Raw genomic sequence first — 21,713 nt, forward strand, 5'->3', positions numbered from 1 at the left:
GATGGTATTTACACAACAAACATGAATCTGACAGCCTTTCCAATTTCCCACTCCGTTAATAATCCAGAGGCTTTCTAACACACTGTGTTCCTCCTCTGGACTTTGTGAGTCCAGGAGGTATGAATAAGAATAAACTTTGGGCCTTGGCCTTTACTTTCCCATCTTTGTACTTTTCCAAATGAAATAAATACACTTTGATAGCTTCACGTAAGTTTTCTGGCATGTGTTACAGAGAAGTCTATGAAAGTAATAGTGATGCTAAAATACATGACTAAGTCAATGTAAGGAATGCTTTCCATTATAAAGAGTAAGTGCAGGCATATTTACTTTTCTGTTCTATTTGAAGTAAAACTATTATATTTTAACATACATTGTTTGGTTCTATGTTTTCACAGACAAAATAAAGCCAACTTATTCTGGCCCTATAGTATATCTGTTAAAGGAGAAAATATGCAGCCCAGCAAGTTTTTCCTCTAACCCTTCTTTTCAGGCAAGTAATAAATCTTGAGTGAAAAAGTCACTATGCTCTTCAGCTGTCACCACTAAGATTTTGTTTTTTAAAACCATAGCAGCCTTAAGGCTGATTTACTACTCAGCCCTCCACACTCTGACAATCGAATAGTTGGAAACAAAAATCACTTTTGCACACCTGGAAATATTTTATTTGCTGTACTCATGAGAAAACAAAATTTTCATCAGTGAGGAAGATGGTGGGGGAAGGGAGAGAGAGAGATTCAGGTGAATCTTAAAACCTAGTTCTTGATTTAAAGAGAAACTTCATACATATGTACATTAATACAGAAATTACCTCTGCATTCAAAGTGGTCAGGTTCCTTAGGGACTATGGGTTCACCATGCAATCCAGCCTCAAATCATCAACTTGGAAGTCTTGGCCAGTAAACAGCAGTGCTCATCAACTGTGTCTATTTAGACATTTCAGTTTGGCAGGTGAGAAGAATGTGTGATGACAACTAAATAATTTCATTCACTCTTTTGCTCTTCTCTTTCAAAATAAACTTAGTAAGCTCTTAACCACCCTAAAGTGTAAACATCTGATATTAATAAAGGCAAAATTCGACCTCTGAGAAACAGCTACTTTTCAGAGCACCTGTTTGCCCTAGTCAAGAGTTGCAAGATTAACAAGATTAAGGGTAAAAACCCAAACACATACCAGAGAAAACCAATTGATGGAAAATGTGATGGTGCCAAGATTGTGAAACTATTTTAGAATATCACATCCTCTTTTCAATGGCATGTAGTTTGATATAATTTTTCCCTAAAGCTTCATTTTCTGAAAATTTATTACATGCTCCAGAACAATCTTGTCTTCAAAAGAAATCCCACATCTTCTGTTATTTCAAAGAGCCATACTTCCACCTGGGCAAAATGAGGTAAGTACTCTAGGTGCTGGCTGACTGAAAAGGAGACCTACAAAATCTCACTTTCTGTTTTTAATCCCAGAGCTTTAGAAGAATATGAGGAGTGCCCTTTGACAAACAGAGAGGCATTTCAGCATTTAAAGTGAAAAAAAAAAAAAACAAAAAACACAACGGTTCAGAAGTGTGGAGAGACATGGTGATTGCATTTACATACTTTGATTCCTATTCTGAAACACTTTCCCACTTGTCCTATTCTCATGATGCCTACAAGACCCATCTACAAATGAAGACTGAGTTCACTAATATGGTATCAGGCAGGGAAAGCAGTTTAGCAACTAACTTGTTAGTTATCTCTACCAGTCCTGAGGCTGGACTTCATCTCCAGTAACCTAACAGTGCCAAATTAAGTACATAAAAAGATTTCACTTGAGCTAGTGTTTACTTAGTACTAATTTATTCAATTTATGTAATAAAATAATTTGCCAAGCAGTAAGTGTCCCAGCACCATCTCCTTCTAAAAAGTACCCAGTCTTGTGCCCCATGTCTTCCAAATCTGGATGAAATCTGCACAGAAGCAATACTGGGAAATGACAGCCGGAGACAAATCCCCCTTCAATGTCTGTGATTCTGCTCATATTGTATCACTGCAAAGCTAAGGGACACTTGACTGCTCATCCTTGAGCCAAATCCAATGCAGAGCAGAATGAAAAGCGAGGTATTTACATTTCCTCCTCCAGAGTCCTAAAGCAGTTTAGGGTAGGTGGGGCCTTCTTATGGGCACAGCTTGATTAGGGGGGTTCCCACCTGAGTACTAGGGAGAGGAAAAAAACATAAAATCAAAGTTGTCCTTCACAATTCGATGTACAACTCTATCTGTGTTCACGTACCTAAAGCAGCAGGGAGTGGTGGGATGGTTTGTTGAGAAGACAGAGCCAGGCACTTCTCAGAGGTACACAGCAGGCACAGGTTACAGCAAGCTAGACTGTTAGATATATGGAAAAAAATCTTCCCAGCCAAGGTGGTCAAACAGCACAGCAGGTGCCCTGAGGCTGTGAAATTTCCATCCTTGGAGAAACTCAAAACTCTCCTGGAACAGACTTGAGCAACCTCATCTAACACTGAAGTTGATCCTGCCCAAGCTCAAGACCCCCAGGAGCCCCTTCCAACCTAGAGTATTTTATGATCTTTGATCAAATGGTGTGCAGGGGGGGTGGAGGGGTGTCACAGAGGGAAACAGTACGTGACTGATGGATAATGTGGCTTGTAACTCTACAGTCCTATACTATATTTGGGGAAACTGAAATCCTACCACACCAAAGCTGTAACATAGGAAGAACCTTTAATAAGATATATCTGACCAAAATGGAAATCACTAATAGGCAAATATGTAAATAGGAAAATATATTACGTGGTAGTGAGTTATGTTTATGCCACTGCATCTGACTGCTAAATATGCTTGTAGCATCACCTGCTTTACAGCAGCACATACACATTTCCAGACAATAATGAATAAATATGCAAGATTCTTTCCTGTTCCTTTTAACTTGTAAAACTGCAAACCTAAATATTTGAGTTTCTTCCATAAGCCTTCAGAAAGACAGAACTTTGATGTTTTTAAAGAGGAAAGGTTATTTACTTTTACTGCAGGCAAGAAATTATAATTTCTTTACTGATTCTGCCAAATGATTCTATCATGCATTTTTTATTTTCATCAAAACAAGACACTTTAAATTAAGGTTGTCTCATAACTACAGAGTAATCAACATTTTGAGGGTCAGATCAACTTGATGAACCTTTGTTTGACTTTTCTGTCCAGAAGTCTCCTCCAAATCCAAATTAACCATGGGGGAAAGGAGTTTTATTCCCCTTCCTCACGCTTGGCAGTTGCTAGGAAGAATACAGGCTGCAGTTCTGTTTTATTTTGTTCACATAAGCAGAACAGACAACTCCATAGTATCCACGTGGTTCTTAAACTAAATAAGCTGAATTGAAACCCAGTGGTTAATACACTGAAGCCAACAGTGCTTATCTGAGGAACAGCAAAACTTGCAGGTGAAGGAGGAGAAGGTGGAAGAGGAAGAAGGTGAAGAGGAAGGCTTGGGAGCAGGAAGTTTTTAAAAAGCAAAATAAATGTGTAAAAGCAGGCAGCAAAAATCCTGGGCACTATCATAATATGCAGAACACATGTTCTTATACCAACACACAAGATGCTTCGAAACTGGAAGCCAAGACAACCTGTATTAACAAAGCATTTGTAAAGATTCAGCCCTTCAGTATCCAATATACCAGGATAGTTTCTGGTTTAAACTTCACTGAAGCCCATGAATGAGGACAAAATCCAGACCATCATCAATCTAGGGACAATGGGCAACGCTGACAGCACAGCATCTCATTAATCTTCATTTGTCTTATCACATCCTGTCATTCTTATGCAAATAGCATATTTGAGGATACATCTTTTCTGCACCCCACGATAAGGAGAAGTGAAGCTGTCAGGAGCACCAGGATGTCATCCTATACCACAGGCCATCACTTCACTCAGCACCTTGTGTTTTACATCACAGCTAATGTGTTTGACATTCAAATTTGACCCAGTAGGAGGTAAAACTATCTGATATCGCAGCAACATGCATCTTGCTTCCTGTGCTAAAACATTCACCAAGGTCCCTGGGGATCTGACAGTCTCCTTCCTTTGCTGTACCCTTCCTAATGGAGACTGAAACACTGCTTAGGAGGAAAAAAGATATCTGCATGGGCAGGTAAGGATAGCAATTCACCCTTCTCACCCAAGAAATAAACCCAGTACTAAAAGGCTAGGAAAACAGGTTCCACTGAAAAAGAAAAAAAGGACATACAAATCCTGATGAGTTGGTCTAGGTTTTCTTCTATGGAAACCTGTCAGACTACACCTGAAAACTTTTTCTACACATATGTCTGAATAGAACATTTAATTTCAAGATAAGCAAAATATACACAATGTTCAAAATATTTTATGCGAGGTTTGTGGGGATGAGTGATCTCTCTTGTTAGGCCAACCGGTACATGGGAAAATACAAACTTTGAATCATAAGCAGCTCCATAAAGATACTGCAAACTATTGTAGGCATGAAAAAATCACTCCTTAGTGGGTAAGTCACCAAAACCAAAAAGACTTTTTCCAATTATTGTTCATCAATTCTACTTATAGAATAAAGACTAAACCAGAAGATTTTACTATTATTACTGACTCAGAGTGTTTTCTTTCTGTATCACTTTCAAAGAATGTTCAGAACATCTTGTTCCAGAATATTTCCCTTCCAAGAGAAATCACTTTCTGTAACATACATGGCTGAAAACAGTACGTGCTGTTTTTATTTTCTTATGAAAAGTAGAAACTATCCCAAAGTATTTCCAGCATCACATGAATGGGATGAAAAGTAGCTTAGTGCTACAAACATGGGACACAACTTAAGGCTGAAATAATATTTCAATATAATCATGACATCTTAGAGAAATTACCTTATTAATAGACATTTGTAACAAGTCAAAACAAGTTTACCATTAAACATCACTTTATGAAGTCTGACTCAAAATCTATTCACTACCCAAAAGCAACATACTGAATTGTTTGCAGGGATGATGAAGTCTGCACTAGGCTCAGGGGAATACCCTTATATTCGATATTCTCACGTGCTGTTTTCACATTATGAAAGATTAATCATCACATATTTGTCAGTTAAGAAGCAGCCATCTAAATGAAGATGCTGAATGGATTATTACCAATTTTGTAAGCATATAATATAGAGCTTACCAAGCATGTATTCCTCAAGCATTTCTTGGTTTGAAAAGCTAAAAGATAGTCACAAAAAGTATACCAGACATCTTCCCAGTCCCTGGAAGTAGAGAACACAGACTGCCTCGTGCCTTTATTCTATATGCAAAGTTCATGCATTAAAAATTACTGTATAGTCACCACACATCTATGAAAACAGGACACCCATTCATTGTAATACACAACTGAACTGATACTTCCATATAAAATATTACATTGATTTAACAAAATGTTACCTTTTGAAAGGGATCACTGACCACAACGTAATCTAAAAGCCTACACTGAAAGATTTCCCATTAATTAAAGTTCACAATACAAACACTTTCTGGTGTCAGTCTTCTTTCTCCCATGGGAAAAAAAAAGGTGCCACTTGTGCACTGCAAATATTGAATAGACCCTGGAGAAGATGGTGGCCTGGTGTGGCCTGGTATAGCCTGTCTGGTCTGAAAGAAGCATGGTGTGAGCAATACCAACTCAAATATGATTCTCCAGTCCCTTTAAATCACAGATGAAAATCCCCCTTCCTCCAGATGGGTGAAGTTTTGCTCTGCTATTCTGTAAGTGAATGCTTTCTACGAAGTTATCAGAACTCATTTTTTCCATTATATCTTGGTAAAAACAGTTTTAAGTAAAAATCTGAGATATCCATTCATGGTTTCTTGCTAATAAAATTTCTATAATCACACAGCTTGCTACTGTGGGGGGCATTGACTCGTGCAACATTTTCCTTTTCTTTACATTTAGAGTCAAGATCATCAGCTTTACTTGGGGAAAGAATACATAATATACCTTGTCACCTAAACACAACTATGCTGTTAGTTCTTAAAAGTTCACCACCCCTGTAAAATTCAGATGCACAAAAAGATGTAAAATTTTTACCCACCATATTAAAATAAAAACTTTCAGTCCCAGGCTAAGAGTTCTGGATTTGCATTAGTGATGTAGGTACAGTTGACATATATCTAGTAATGAAGGTTATATCTAAAAGTTATCGTTATTGCAGGGTGGTACCCTTAACACATGGTAGTACTGTCCTAATATTGCCAATATTTCAAATAAATACCATCCCAGCATGCCAATATTTCAGATAAAAACTGAAACATAAGAAGACAGCATTCACTCTGGGACCAAGAGAAATAAATCCAGCAGAAGGGAGAATGACAGAGAACTGAATTCCCAGGTGATGATGGAGATAACAGTACAATGTTGAACTGACTCAGAAGGAAATTTCCCTTATGCTTAAATAACAGAATTTTTTCAAACTCAGCTTAGTCTGACCCCAAAGAATTGTCACTAAAGAAAACGGAAATCTATTTGACAAAAGTAGAATCTTGAAAATTTCAATTTTGAAAAAGCATATTTTTCACTGATGAGTTTTATCGTTATCCTTTTACTGAAAACTCTTCGCTAGCTCTACTTTGCTGTGGCAGGCACACAATGTGTAAGTAAGCTCTAAGTAAGCCTTTGTCAGGACGCCATCAGCTGTGTGGCTTCCTTCAGTTCAAAAGGGAAGAGGCTGTGTTCTGGAGCCAAAATACAAGTTTTTTTCAAGACATCATGTGTACATGAACCTTATTTTAAAAGTGCACACATCATATGTATTTTATGCCTGAATACTCCAAGACAAACAGAAAAGACTATTGCAGAAACAGTTCAAAATGGGAGAATTTGTTAGCATTAAAAATATCTAAGAAACTTATAAGAAACCCTAAAAAAGATCTGGAAAAATAAATTTCATTAACTTGTCAGCAAATTCATGAATGTTGTGAAGGCGAAAAGTTGTAGAATAAAGAACCTCACCAACCCTACAAAATGTATCTTAAAGGAAATCACTTCAGACTGCTCCGTCTATTGCACTTAGCTGTGAGAAGACACAGCAGTGGTAGATGGTTTTAAAGTGGATTTTCTAGAGGGCTGCTGGGTTGAATTTGTGTTCGGAGGTTTTCTGCAGTCAGTGTTACAACCCTCCCATTTTTACAAACTTGAAATATTCTTGTCACTCTAGCAGAGCTGCCGCAGGATCTAAGGAAAAATTACAGTGTTTATAGTTGGAAACCGTATTGCTGGCAGCAGGCTAACGGCACCGAGGAGATATTTAATCTTTTGAAAGGAAGTAACTAATGAAACCAACAAACTCCAGCAAACTCCTGCATAAACAAACACAACAGAAGCAAAAACCACAGAAGCGGTTTGACAGAAATGCTGTTGCACAAGTTCAATGAGCTTGATTTGAGGGAAATTTCTTCTAGGAAACAGATACTTAAGGCTACCACAGAACATTTTGTTTCTGTTAAAAATTCTGTAGAGGGAAGAAAAATATAAGGGATATAAACCTTTTCTTTTCCCTGTCTTCATTTACAAACTTCTATTCTTAATCATTAAATTGATAAGACAACAGCTTGGAGAGTAAAAGAGAATGGAATTATACAAAACCCTGGTCTTCTCAAGAGAACAGGATATATGACAGTGGATCTATTCATACCTTGTCTATCATGTCCGGTCTGTTTGTAGCTGCCAAAATTGTCACGTCCTTCAGCTGTTCTATCCCATCCATTTCCGTTAACAACTGAGCCAAGACACGGTCTGCTACATTTCCAGCACCTGAAGAGCTGATTTTAAAAAAAAAAAAAAAAGGTCACAGCATTAGCTTTCCCTTCCTAGAAAACCGGAGAAAGGAAAGAATATACCGTTCTTTTCAATTTACAGGGATACATCTTTTTATTTTAATTCTTTCTGATTTTTATTTTCACCTTCAATCCCTGAAACAGTATTAATCATACAAAATGAATAAAAGCAAATTGGAGAATTAGTCCTTCAAAAGATTTCTTGGTATTCAGTAAAGTAACTGAGGTTTTTTTACTTACTACCTTGCTATGTAGGATGTAAAGAATTTAACAGAATGTGGATGTCTGGAATAAACATTTTTAAGATAACTGAATTCATGTAGCTTCTTTACTAGTAAGACAAACTTTAATTTTTAGCACCATCCAAGTGAGTGCTTACACCACCCTATGCAGCATAAAAAATTAGCTTGTTATGTATTTTGCAGAGTTGCTCAATGTTATGTTCTCCCCATCAAATGAGAATAAATTGAGTGTTGACCAACTGCCTCATAATAGCACTGTCAGTCCTTTAACTCAGCTAATTTCCCAGATACTAGGAAAAAAAAAAAAACAGGACTTAGAAACAGAAAACTCTGGTTTTGAAACCACCAATATGTGATAAACCTAAACAGACAAGGCATAAACTATTCTAGGCATTTATTTTTTTAGTTTGGAATTAACTCTGGTAATGTTGAAGTTTATGGAAAATTTGCTCACATTGCTTAACTATATGTAACAAAAAGCATTACAGAAATAAACTGTTATTTTCATTAAAGCTTCTAATATTTTAAAAAGAATAACCAAATAATGTACCACCTTCTTCCCAGACAATTCTTTGACACATGAATACTTGTGCGTGTACATATGTCTGTGTGTGTGTACATACATTCACAAGTATAACAAAGAATGCAGAAAAGGAAGAGATTGCATAAATCAAATCAAGAGACCAAGCACATATGTCTTGATAAATAATACATCTCATGAAGGGTGGTGTTCTTTATAATATCCTTCTAATTCTGCGTAAAGAGGCTTTATTTCTGAAACATTATAAAAAACAGGTGACTGCACACCATAAAATTTTTTATTTTTGAATAGGAGATACTAGGAGATACTATGACCATACTCAGGTAACTGTATACACTCTTATGTTGGCAGTCAACCTACACAAATGTTCCTTGTAGCACCCAGCTCTATATAAATACGGGGGGGTGGGTGCAGGGAGAGTGCAGGCAGCAGCTCATCCCAGAAGTTTCCTCTCTTGAGCAGGACAGGGAAGTTGAAATAGGCTGGGGAAGGCAGCTGGGGATTGCCAGATAGTGTTGAAAATGTGGGTTCTATCGTCCTTTGCCAGAAAACCAGGAGTCCTGCTCTCGGCACACAGCAGAAGCCTCGCTGTTTTCAAGACAGCCTTCCCTGGCTGAGGGCATGCACACATCTACATCTTCCCTCACCAACGGGGCTCCTCTTCCGGGGCTATTCCCCATCCCGCTGCACAGGGGACTGCTTCATTTCTCTACCCTTAAACAGGCCCTTTTCAATACAATTTAAAAAAATTAATCCCTCCAATTCTTTCAGATCCCTCTAACTTCACTCTAAGAAGCGAAAAAAAGTCTGATACTCAAAATGAGCCTGAGTTTCTTCCTGCAACATACATTTTTCTACCATCACCCCAAATCTATGTAAGATGAAGACAATTTTTTAATCTCAAATTTTTTTGAAACTCCTTTTCCAAAAGCACTGTTAAATGTTTATACAGATATAACAAGCACCTGCACACAGAAATGCAGTGCAATTATCCTGCTGAACATTAGTTTCCAAAAAGAAGTATTAGATTTAAAAATATAAGTGCTCCAATTATTCCCAACAGATAGACATGTGTAGTTGCACAGTTATTATGCGCATATATTGCTGCAGCACTGTCATCCACCACCAGCACACCTGCAACCAAAGTGCTTCCTAAATGTCCCAGAGCCAAAGCAACAGTAATGACTCCATAGCTGCTGTATAGATCTTCTCCAAATAAATTCTGTAACTTTCATATTCCACAACTGGTTCTGTAATTTTCCTGTGCAAAACAGTTAACTTATCAGACCTAGTCTGGAAAATATCTTTGAGGAGCTATAATAAATGCTGGCTAACAGAATATTTAGGTTGCTAAGAAATATTAGAGGAGGGACTTGGGTTAGCTAGTCATCAGCTTTTCGGTTTGCTGCAGCTACCTTAGAAATTCCCCAGTGACATTAGAGTATTTCTAACATACCCATGGGTCACAGTCCCATTGACTTATAGAGGGCTGAACATGATAAAACACTTCAGGTGTTGGACAAGGATAGTAAATGCTTTTCAAAGGACACAAAGCTTAAAGGAAATTAAAATCAACTTTGCAACATAAGCTAGTCTCAGTAGGGATTCAGGCCTCCCATCTTGCAGAAGTTTCATGTTTACTCAACTTCATACCCAGTAGACTGCACACAAGAAAAAGTTAAGCAAAGGTAAAAAATAATTGTAAGACTGGGACCAAAATGTTAACATTATACGAGATGATCTGAAGCTAGAAGACTTTAGGGTAGATGCTAAATGCTTTTGTTGTTTTTTTTATCTTAAAAAAGAAAGAAAGAAGAAATATTTGGTTTTAAAGAGAGGTGGCTAGAACAGATATTATATCTCTCCCCAATATAAACATTTCTCTTACAAGCTTCAGACTGAAAAGAAAAAAAAAAAAAAAAAAAAGTGTTTACTCTAAAGAAAACCTCCACCACTGTTACAGGGGAATGTACACTGCAAAGACTTTCATGCAATTAGGGTGTAATCAGACAACTGCAATCACTGATGGGATAACACCACTCAGACAATGAAGTGGGATACTAGTGCATTATTAGGGGCTTTATTACTATCTGTTAAAAGCAGAGTGAAAAAATGTTTAAGCCATGCACGCAAAAACTATCAATAACAAAAATAGTATCAAATGAAGAAGTGTCTGGGTCCTATGACACCAGGAATTTCCAATTTCAGTGCTTTTATTTACACAGCTCACTAAGCTGTCATATGATGCACCATTTTTAGCACAGAGTCTACAGCAAATTAGCTTTTGGCTTAACAGGATACCCTATAAAAATCACAGGCAGGCACAGGTTTACAGTGAGAGATCTCTTTACCAGCTGCTCAGAGCTGCACCGGATCGCACCATGCACTCCGAGGGCTCTCGCGCTGCCCAAGCTGTTAATCTGAAGGGTGACGCGCAAGTATGTGTTTTTCCATTTTCCCATGATTTCCCAGCAAGGGTTTCAAATTAACACAGGCAACGTTCATTAAGGCTGCCTGGACTTTTGACGCAAACGGCAGCCAGAGAAACAAATTATGATTAACCCTCCAGTCCCACGGAGGCACTGCCAAAACCAACTGGCAGCCAAGGGGCTGTCTTCGTGTGTCTCCTGCCCCCCCCCGCCCCCTGACCTCTGCACGTTGATGTCATCATCACAACTGCATGGAAATAGTCCTCAAAAGGCACGTCCCGGTACAAACTAATTTCCTGTCAACACGCCGCCTGCAAATCCAGGCAGTCAGAATTAAGCCCCTTCACATAATCCACGCAGGGCCATGTGTGCACGGGTGAGCATATGCAAGAGTCGTGCCCTAACCAGAAACACCTTAAACTTGAAAATAAAAAAAAGTGTGAGCAAAGAGGAGTCTGGCTGCTCCATAAGCGCCCAAGAATTTCAAGTAATCTCTTGTGTTGCCCTAATGACTGATGTTTGTAGGCTATGTGCTATTTTAATCTTTTTGCCAACCCCTCTTTCATTAAAATCCTCAATGAAGGACTTTTAAAAGCAAAAAATGTCTTTGCTTCCTAGTTTATGACATCAGTTAGAGCCAGATATCTTCCTCTGTGTGATATTTCAGCTAATCCTGCAAGTGTCCCACTAGTCTCAGACCAAGCACACATGTGCTCCTGCACAGGCACTTCACTTGGACCATCAGAAAAGCTTTCTGAATGGCAAAAACCTGTCGGGTAAGACTATCTGTGAATTAAAACAGACTATTGAAGGTGAATATGAAAAACAAACCCTTTTCTTGGTATTTTATTTTAGGTAAAGGCACTTCCAATACACATTTTGACAGAATAAAGCATGCATTCCACTGTGTGCCAAAACCTCACAATTAATCTGAATTAATTCTGGCCTTGTTTGATGGAACTGAGAGATCATGAGCCTCAGCTCCAAATTTAATATAGCAGGTGAGGGGTCTCCATAGCACCTTTTCTTTTTCTTATCCCCTTTGGGCTTAACCGATGACCATTCTAATGGGTGTCAATGGGCACTGACATTTTCCCTTGAGCATCTTAAGCCACTCTCATACTTCTTCCTGGTGATATGAAAGCACCAGCAGCCTGATTCTCTCACTGCATCAAGGAGTACATACAGCTCACTAGCTTATATAGTTCTTCAAGCCAAGGAGATTTTCTTCCCAGACATAACCAGATGTATGAAGTCACCAGATTTAAATGTTACCCTTCTTGCTATAAGGATTTTTTCTTGACAGCAACTGAATTCTTGTTTTGTACATGTTTACTTATTTAACTCTCTTCTCTTTCCCTTCCCCCCCCCTTACCTAACAGATTTTTTTAATACTTGAAAACTTAATGCAAGAATGCAGTCATTACGGTTTCACCTCAGATGAAATTTGGTAAGCATCACCACTGTGAGCTAATGCAAACATATACTTGTATCACCTGACAGCCTAGAACACTTCCAAAGCCAATGGAATTAATGTTTTCTCAGAAAACCAGATGTCATTTTCATTGGAAAATGTTTTTAAATTTCAGTCACCATTTAAATCCTGTAAAGGAGAACCAGTGACTCTCCATCCCACCACTGACTTCAACGGCACTGAAGCCTGTTTGAACACCTTAGCTTCAGAACCAAGACCTTGATTTAGTTACACTGCTAAACTGTAGACGTGGAAATGCAAGAAATAGTCACACAGTAACATTCTGAGCACTATTAAATTCACAGCAACTGTGAAGCTACAACACCAGAAGGAAGACTGGGCGGGCCCCTCTCCTGAGAAGCTCCATTTCTGCACAGATGACCCTACACCTCAGGCAGATTTGTAAGGTCGAAGAGGCAGACCTCAGGAGAAGTATCCAGGATAAATTACTGCAGGGGGATTAATCTCGACACAGCTGAAACCTATAATGCAGGTTTTGTGAGAAGGGAGTACAGCACACCTTTTCCAAAATGTCGTATCAGGCAAGATTTACATACAGATAAAAGCTGCCTTCATTATTTTTTTCCCTTAACAAAAGAATTGCAATCATAATAAAAAATTACAAATGTGAAAAATACTTGTGAACGTGATATCTCAAATAATCCTTTTACTGGAATCTCTGGAAATAATTTCATATCAAAACAAACATAAAACTCATTGACATGACAAAATGGTTGGTATCAAAAAATTATTATACGCTGAAATAGACCTTTCTGGCAGGACTCTCCACTTCTCCACAAACTACTGAGGTAAAAGGTTCCTGAAATATCAAATCCCCCTGCCAGCACACTCCCACGCGAGAGTCTCCTCGCTCACACAGTCTGAAGGATTTTTATTGAGTCTGACATTTCTGTCAGGGCTTTGCAGGGGTAACCTGTCAGCAAGGAGCACCTGCCAAGTCTGTCTTTTCAGTCCAACTGCCATGATCGTAATTAACTGTCACACTGTTTTATTTCCTTCCCTCACAAACTCTGGTGAAATATAGTTTTGGCAGTTCAAGGTTTTCCACAGCATTGGGGGGGGGTTGGGGGTGGGTGGAATCTACTCCGATAGCATTACCAGAAAAATAATAATTGCAACGCATTCCCAGATACCAAATTTCACTCAAAAATCTTATCAGTGGGGCATTTTGTCCAGCAGAATGGACACTGCCATGCCAGTTAGAAAAAGAGGACTCTTCCACACAGATACACATTGCTGAAATATTAATTCAGTCAAAATATTCTTATATCTAAAGATAGCAGAGTGGGCCCTTATGTTAGCTTTGAGCTTTGGTTTCCCCTGAATTCTACTGGGACTTCAAAACCAAACTTTACTAAATTTACTAGGATTACAGAGACATGCATGTTTACATAAGCAGCACAATATCACTGTTTTCTCCCCATAACAGTTTTCCCTCTCCCCATCAAAATCACAACACTTTTTACATCACATACTTATTTCTGCTTACAAGCATGATTCCTGTTTTGAGCTGCAAAATTGTCATCCATGATTACTAACTGATTCCTCTATATACATACACTCACAACAGAAGAAGTATTTCATAAAACAAAAAGGCATAGCAAGCATACCTAGGCCTAAGCAATCATTATTAAAACACTGGGCCAAATTAACTTCTGGCACATGTATGATACAACTTCAATCCACATTATTAATTCAGACCACTACAGATACTACAGGCTTGGATGTTATTAAAAAGTCTGGGAGAGATACACAGCGTGCAAATCTTGTATGTTATCAGTTAAATATTTTGGCTATTCATTTAAAAAAAAAAAAAAAACAAACAAAACAAAAAAAAAAAACCTCCTCAGTGCTAAGATAAGACACATTCCCCATAGCAGGGAATTTTCCTGCCTGTGTCACCAGAAAAACTCTGAAAGAAGATAATCCTAAATGCTTCCCTCTGTCAGCACCCTACAATTAGATGTTGTCGTATTCAGTACGCACCTGTATCAGCTATTACCCACCATATTGTTTCATATCTTCCCTGTTTCCTCAAGAGCAAAATTCAAGTACTACAGAAGGAAAATCTCCAGAGGAAACCTGGGGAAGTCTGTGAAATTCAGAGACTGGGTAGAACATTTAGCTTTATGGTCACTTCCAGGCCAAAATGGTGTTTTGCCAACTGTCAATTCACCGATTAAGTGTGATTCATGTAATTTGGTTTTTAAGACATTAGAAAAGCATAGAAAAATAAAAGAACTCCTAGGACTCTTTGAATGGCCTCCAACTTCTAAGCAAGCTTTCTAAAAAGAGAAGATGAACTCTGTGAAAACAGGAAACAGTGCTCAGCTGTCAGCAGGTGACTTTGAAACAAACGGCCTATAGACCACTGCACAAACATCCTAATAATCCTCCATGGTCACGCAACCAGCCCCTTCCATTTGCCCAGATTTCTTGTTATTGCAGCTCCCAGAAGTTAGTGAAGTAGGCCCACAAAAATGAAACGCAATGAAAGGAGAGAAAAGGAGGAAATGAGCCAGTTTGAGACAGGTTTGGAATCAGCAGGCTTTCTTCCAGAGGGCTTTCCCCGAATACATCTCCAAATCCTTAAGTCTCTAGGTGGTGATCCATCGTCCATTTCCATCTGCCTGCAACTAATTCCAGATGCACATCCATGGAAGATGGACATTAGACCTTGCTTTCATCTGGCCTTGGCACCCTCTAGCTAAAACAGGAAGGGTGCTAACATCAAGAGTTCTCCTATTCTGCTAATGCTGACGCTGCCTTAAAAAAAAAAGAAAAAAAAAAGAAAAGAAAACCACAACAACAAACTGAGCAAAAAACAAAACTAAAACCAAACCCAAAACACACACCTGATGCACAGTAAATTTCCTATTTCCTTTCTTTCTGTTTTCCTCAGCATTTCTCCTCTGCACATTCCTAGAAGTTAATCAAGTTGAAAACTATAATCAATCATGTCTACCAGGGAAGCAAGTACAGTTTAAGTTGGAAGTATTACAGACCTAGAAGTAACTAACTAGACTGGATTTCATTTCATTATAACAATATTTAAGTATAAGAGCTTCATCTCTCATCTGGAATAAGTTTCATTTACAAGTTTTAATTACAATTATGTTCCCCCTGTATTTCATCTATTTTTTTTTTTTTTTTAATTTAAAAATATAAAAAAGACCTTCAATCATTATGGTCCTAACCCTGCAGGCAGTTGTAGCCTGCTTGGGCCCATTTAGTGTGAGTAAGCTGACCTTTTTCCATAGCCAACACCACAGTGGGAATTGAAGTGGTCACCACGTATGCCCATTTCTGATCCCTCTAATCCTGGTATCTGGTTCAACTGGGCCTCTGGCAGGAATCCAGACAGAGTTCAAATTCTTGTCTTTGGCTGAGGCATCTTGCTCCAGGTCAACTTTGCCACAGTACTCCCAAGCACTGCAGAACAGGCTTACCCACAATTACAGACTTCATTAGTCCTTCCAAACCCTGTACATTTATCCGTGCACTTGAATGACTTCAAGAAAAGGGTTTACAGATCCAATCCTGCTTCCACTGATGCCAATGGACGTCTCTATTGACTTCAAATATCCAAATTGTAATACAGGCTGGCAAAGTTACAGACTATTTGGGTTTTTAAACAAAAAGGAAGAAACACACATTTAAAACACATTGTGATAAAGGATTCTTGCTAGACAAGAAGCGTTAACAAGTTTGTTTTAAAATTAAAGGGACTGCAGACATTTATCGTATATACACACAACCTATGGGTAATGCTATTTGTTAAAACCGCTATTCCAAATCAAATGACAAGATTTACTGTACAGTTAAACTGTTTCAAAACTTTACTTTTTCACCACTCCTTGCTAGGCCTAAAATAGAAAGCTGGCACTGGACTTGCAGCTTTTTTCCCAGACAATATTTCTATTTGGATACCAAATTGCAAAACTTTAAAGAATTCAGACAACAATCACAAAAGTTTTGAATGCCTCAACTCTACCACATCCAAACATAGCTCTGATATTGCAGGGAAACAGCTGATGTCCCCCAGTTCAGGGACAACCAGTACAAACATAAACCAGAAGTGCAAAGCTCCTTGCCTGAGCCAGCTGCTAGAATTGTGTCCCTCACAACACAAGTATGGCACAGGGAAACTCTATTTCTTCCACATATTCCTTGTTCAATTTTTTTTGCCTCAATGAGCAATATTAGGGCGATAACACCTCCTCCAGCTCTACCACTCGTAATTTACCCTTTTGCAAGGTGGTTTGCTGCTGAGAACCTCTATTCTGCCTAATGTCACTTTACTTTGTCCCTGCAGGGTCCAGCCCATAGGTTTCATTGCTAGGATGCCATACACTGACCTCCTTCATGACATAGGGTAACGATTACACTAGGGAATTCTCATAGGTACAAAAATACGGCAGTATGTTCAAGTGTACAGTGTAATATATGCTAAAGCATACAGTATAAATATGTGCTAAAATATTCCAGACAGACAGATAACCTGCTTTAAAAAAACATAAGATTTATCACCCTGTTAAAAGCAGAGGTGGCACAGTAGAGAAGAGAAGCTGCTGTTCTTCACAGCTACATTTAGAAGCCTGAGGGCCTCAAAAGTTAAGACTGCAAGTATTTTAATATCTGAAGTGAAAACAGTACATCTTTCAGAAGTTCTGAGCATTTTAAATTGTGTCTTAGGAATGTATCTATCCTCCCCCACACACCCCGCATACAGGACAACACACCTCCCCAGAAAAGCATCATCACATTGTAGTTTCAGGGGAATGGCACCAAAGTCCCTTCACTTTGCCACTTCTACCCTCACTCTGAAAAGGTTAGCAGCATTATTCATCTACCAACTTGTTTTAGCCTCCACAAGTCAAATGCAAGGCAGTCATTTTGTCCTTTGTATTTCTTTTTTTTCCCCTTTGAAAATGGAATTTATCAGTGTCTTTCACATCAGTCTACAACATTTCCTATCTTACATTACAAAGATTTGCAGTTAAAGGGGAAAACACTTTGCTTCTGAAAAACAAGAAAAGGAACAAATATGTCTTTTGCCAAAAAATCCTAAAAATCCTACTTATATAAACAACATCTAATTTCCAAAGCACAGAGATTTCTTAAGTTCAGCAAACAGACTGTCTGTGCTGCATTTACACAGAGCCACGTTCATTCATCACTTTCAAGTCTAATTACCAAGCCATTTCCCTCTTGGCAACCTCTAATGGCTAGAAGAATTAGGTTTTACATGGTCAGGATACCAAGGGATAACAAATACCCATAACTCTTTGCAGCTGTGCAATTTGTAAAGCTTCTCAAGCTTTGTCCAGGCAAGGGATTACTGCAAGGCAAACTCTCCTCCTTGTGTGCTGCTGTATCTGGACCAGTCCTGTGGGTCTCACTTCAGAGCAGCCTCTCCTACAAAAAGTTGTAACAATATCTTTCAAAAGTAAAGAGAAAGAAAAAAAAGTTGTAACCTGCTCGTGGAAGTAAATGCTAATCAGAGTCACAGAGTGGTAGAAAAGGCTCCATGCATCATGTAGTTCACCTCTCCTGGTACACAACTGCTCCTCGCTGCACATTACTCTGTGAAATGTCAGTTTTGTTTTAAAGGTGTTAAGTGGTAGTTTGCTGGAGCTTCTCCCATATGACTAACTCACAGTGAAGGAGAACTCTCCAGGTAGCCAAGGATCAGATTAGGAAGGTCAAAGCCCTGATAGAATTAAATTTGGCCAGGGATGTCAAGGACAAAAAAAAAAGCTTTTACAGGTACATCGGTGATAAAAGGAAGACTAGAGAAAATGTGGGCCTTGTGGAAGGAAAAGGGAAACCTGGTCACCTGAGATATGGAGAAGGCTGAGGTACTCAGTGACTTTTTTGCCTCAGTCTTTACCGGCAAGTGCCCCAGCCACACCACCCAAAGGGCAGGTGGCAAAGGGAGGGACTGGGAGAATGAAGAACCACCCACTGTAAGAGAAGATCAGGTTCAAGACCATCTAACGAACCTGAAGGTGCACAAGTCCATGGGACCTGATGAGGTACATCCATGGGTCTTGAGGGAGCTGACAAACAAAGTGGTTAAACCACTATCCATCATTTTTGAGAAATTGTGGCAGTCCAGTGAAGTTGCTGCTGACTGGAAAAGGGAAAACATAGCCCTCATTTTTAAAAAGGGAAAAAAGGAAGACCCGGGGAAATACAGGCCCATCAGTCTCACCTCTGTGCCAGGCAAGATCATGGGGCAGATCCTCCTGGAATCTATGCTAGGGCACATGGAGAATAAGGAGGTGGTTGGTGACAGCCAACATGGCTTCACTAAGGGCAAATTGTGCCTGACAGATTTGGTGGTCTTCTACAATGGGATTACAGAGTTAGGGCGTAAGGGAAGAACACCTGATGTCATCTACTTGGACTTGTGCAGAGCTTTTGATGCTGTCCCACACAACATCCTTGTCTCTAAATTGGAGAGACCTGGATCTGATGGATGGATCACTCAGTGGATAAGGAATTGGCTGGATGGTGGCACTCAAAGAGTTGTGGTCAACGGCTCGATGTCCAAGTGGAGAGCAGTGACGAGTGGCGTTCCTCAGGGGTCAGTGTTGGGACCGGTGCTGTTTCACATCTTTGTTGGAGACTTGGTCAGTGGGACTGAGCGCACCCTCAGCAAGTTCACCGATGACACCAAGCTGTGTGGTGCGGTCGACACGCTGGAGGGCAGGGATGCCATCCAGAGGTACCTGGACAGGCTGGAGGGGTGGGCCCGTGCAAACCTCATGAACTTCAACAAGGTCAAGTGCAAGGTCCTGCCCATGGATCAGGGCAATCCCAATCACAAATACAGGCTGGGCAAAGAGTGGATTAAGAGCAGCCCTGTGGAGAAGGATTTGGGGGTGTTAGTGTGTGGAAAACTGAATCTCACCTGGCAATGTGCACTCACAGCCCAGAAAACCAACCGTGTCCTGGGCTGCATCAAGAGAAGTGTGGCCAGCAGGCCGAGGGAGGTGATTCTCCCCCTCTGCTCTGCTTTTGTGAGACCCCACCTGCAGTGCTGTGTCCAGCTCTGGGGCTCCCAGCATAAGAAGGACATGGACCTGCTCGAGCGGGTCCAGAGGAGGCCATGAAGATGCTCAGGGGGCTGGAGCACCTCCCCTGTGAGGACAGGCTGAGAGAGTTGGGGTTGTTCAGCCCAGAGAAGAGAAGGCTCCAGGGAGACCTTACAGTGGCCTTCCAGTGCCTTTTTAAAGGGGGCTACAGGAAAGCTGGGGAGGGACTCTTCTTCAGGGGGTTCAGGCATAGGGCGAAGGGTAACAGTTTTAAACTGACAGAGGTTAGATCTAAGGGATAAATTCTTCCCTGTGCAGGGGGTGAGGCACTGGCCCAGGTTGCCCAGAGAAGCTGTGGCTGCCCCCTCCCTGGAAGGGTTCAAGGCCAGGTTGGACGGGGCTTGGAGCAACCTGGGCTGGTGGAAGGTATCCCTGCCCATGGCAGGGGGGTTGGGATTAGATGATCTTTAAGGTCCTTTCCAACCCAAACCATTATATGATACTAATTCTCTACCAAAAGCCTTTCTGATTTGCAGAAGTTTCTCGTATCTCAACCATTCTTCCTTCTCAAAACTCATCGTGACACCTCTAACTTTCTACCATCTTTTCTTCCACAGGTTTATCACCTGTTCTTTAGAATCAGTTATGGTGAATGCCTCCTCTTTTCTTTATAGTCAGTCCATTTGGCCCCTAATTTATTTTCAATTCTCACTAAACTTCCTTTACATCTCAATATAAACCAGACACAGAGGGAAAAATCTCCCAAGAGCACTAGAAGCACAGTGTATAAGAACAAAATGCAGAAATGAATACAGCTCAAATTATCTTTGTCTGACTTCATTACCACATTGGAAACTGAAGTTCATGCAGAATCACCATCTCATCTTCTTGCCTCAAGGACCTCCACACTTCTCCATCAAGCAACTGCTCCTTACACTGAACTATTTTTCTTCAGAGGTGCAGGATTATATTTTTGTAAATTTTCTTAGAGACTGGTATGTATCCAGCCCACATTTTTAATTCTTTGATTAATAGATATTACTTGCCTACATGCAAAATTGCAAGGGGTATGTGGGCAGACGAGAAGGAAAACCCAGGAGCTTATTTCATAGAGATAAAACCTATGGAACTTCTAAGCTGGCTTGATACAAATAATCTTTTCAGAAATAGTACATTTTGACACTGAACAACATCAATTAATATAATTTTTTCTGACTTCAAATTATTATTTTTTGAAACTAATAAATGCACATAAATACTTTTTGTAAAACAAAACTGCTACATATGACAGTTACATTAGGTAGAGTGTTAGATGTATTATAATTACAGTTATGGCTTGGGAATGTATACTAAATAAAACACTGGTATATCTGAATGCAGCTACAGTGTTTGCCATGGAGTAATGGCTTGTGCAGTGACAGAGACTCCACTACAGGATGCAAAGGAGGCAATATATTGAATGGTGCAAAGAAGAAAATTCCTTGGTATTCTTGATCTACCTGTACTATACTTAATTTAAAAGTCTATTATTGTGTATGCTCTTGATGATAAGAAGGAATTGTTTAGTGATCTCTACAGACAGTTGGGAGCAAAACATTTGTATTTTAAACCCACAAGATTTAGCCAATTCTAAACAAGTAATAATGGGTTAATGACTACTTGGCAAAGTGCTCTGAAGAGCAAAAGCATTAAGCAATTACTCAATGTTATTTCACATCTGTATTTCAGATCTGAACTATGCATAAAACTATTCTCACGACTTAACAGTTTAGACTTCTCTGTATCTCTGGACACGTCCTGTTAGGATCAGGAAAAGTTACCTATGCAGGAGATCTGGGATGCAGCACATTCTGCACAAAACCCAGAGCCCACAGAATCCTAACGCGGATTTAAACTGAGAGGAAAGAATTTTTCCAAAGCTGTATCACAGAGTGTCTTTCACTGCCAAGGCAGAGAAAACTAATTCAACCAACAGAGGGAATAGGGAGACAATATAAACAGGTGTTTCCTTGAAAACTTCAGTATGGTTAGTAATAGTACAGGAAATGGATCTCCAGAGGCCACAAATCGTTAGCATCCCTAATGCATTTGCAAATTCCTACTGTGCAAAGTCAGCCTGTAAAAAAAGGCCATTTCTAATAAGTGCCTT

The 21,713-nt window shown here is 39.5% G+C and overlaps 1 protein-coding gene across 2 annotated transcripts in view; it reads right to left on the reverse strand.

The window, feature by feature from the left end:
• Positions 1 to 21,713, reverse strand: part of SPATA5 (spermatogenesis associated 5) — a 236,514-nt gene that overhangs the window by 160,434 nt on the left and 54,367 nt on the right. For both annotated transcript variants that reach the window (XM_032997616.2, XM_032997615.2), the window contains exon 14: positions 7,673 to 7,799. In XM_032997616.2, coding sequence (XP_032853507.2) covers positions 7,673 to 7,799 — 127 coding nt within the window. The remainder of the gene's footprint in view (positions 1 to 7,672; positions 7,800 to 21,713) is intronic.

This window comes from Tyto alba, unplaced genomic scaffold, assembly GCF_018691265.1.
Source record: "Tyto alba isolate M040663 unplaced genomic scaffold, T.alba_DEE_v4.0 Super-Scaffold_23, whole genome shotgun sequence".
Lineage (NCBI taxonomy): Eukaryota > Metazoa > Chordata > Aves > Strigiformes > Tytonidae > Tyto > Tyto alba.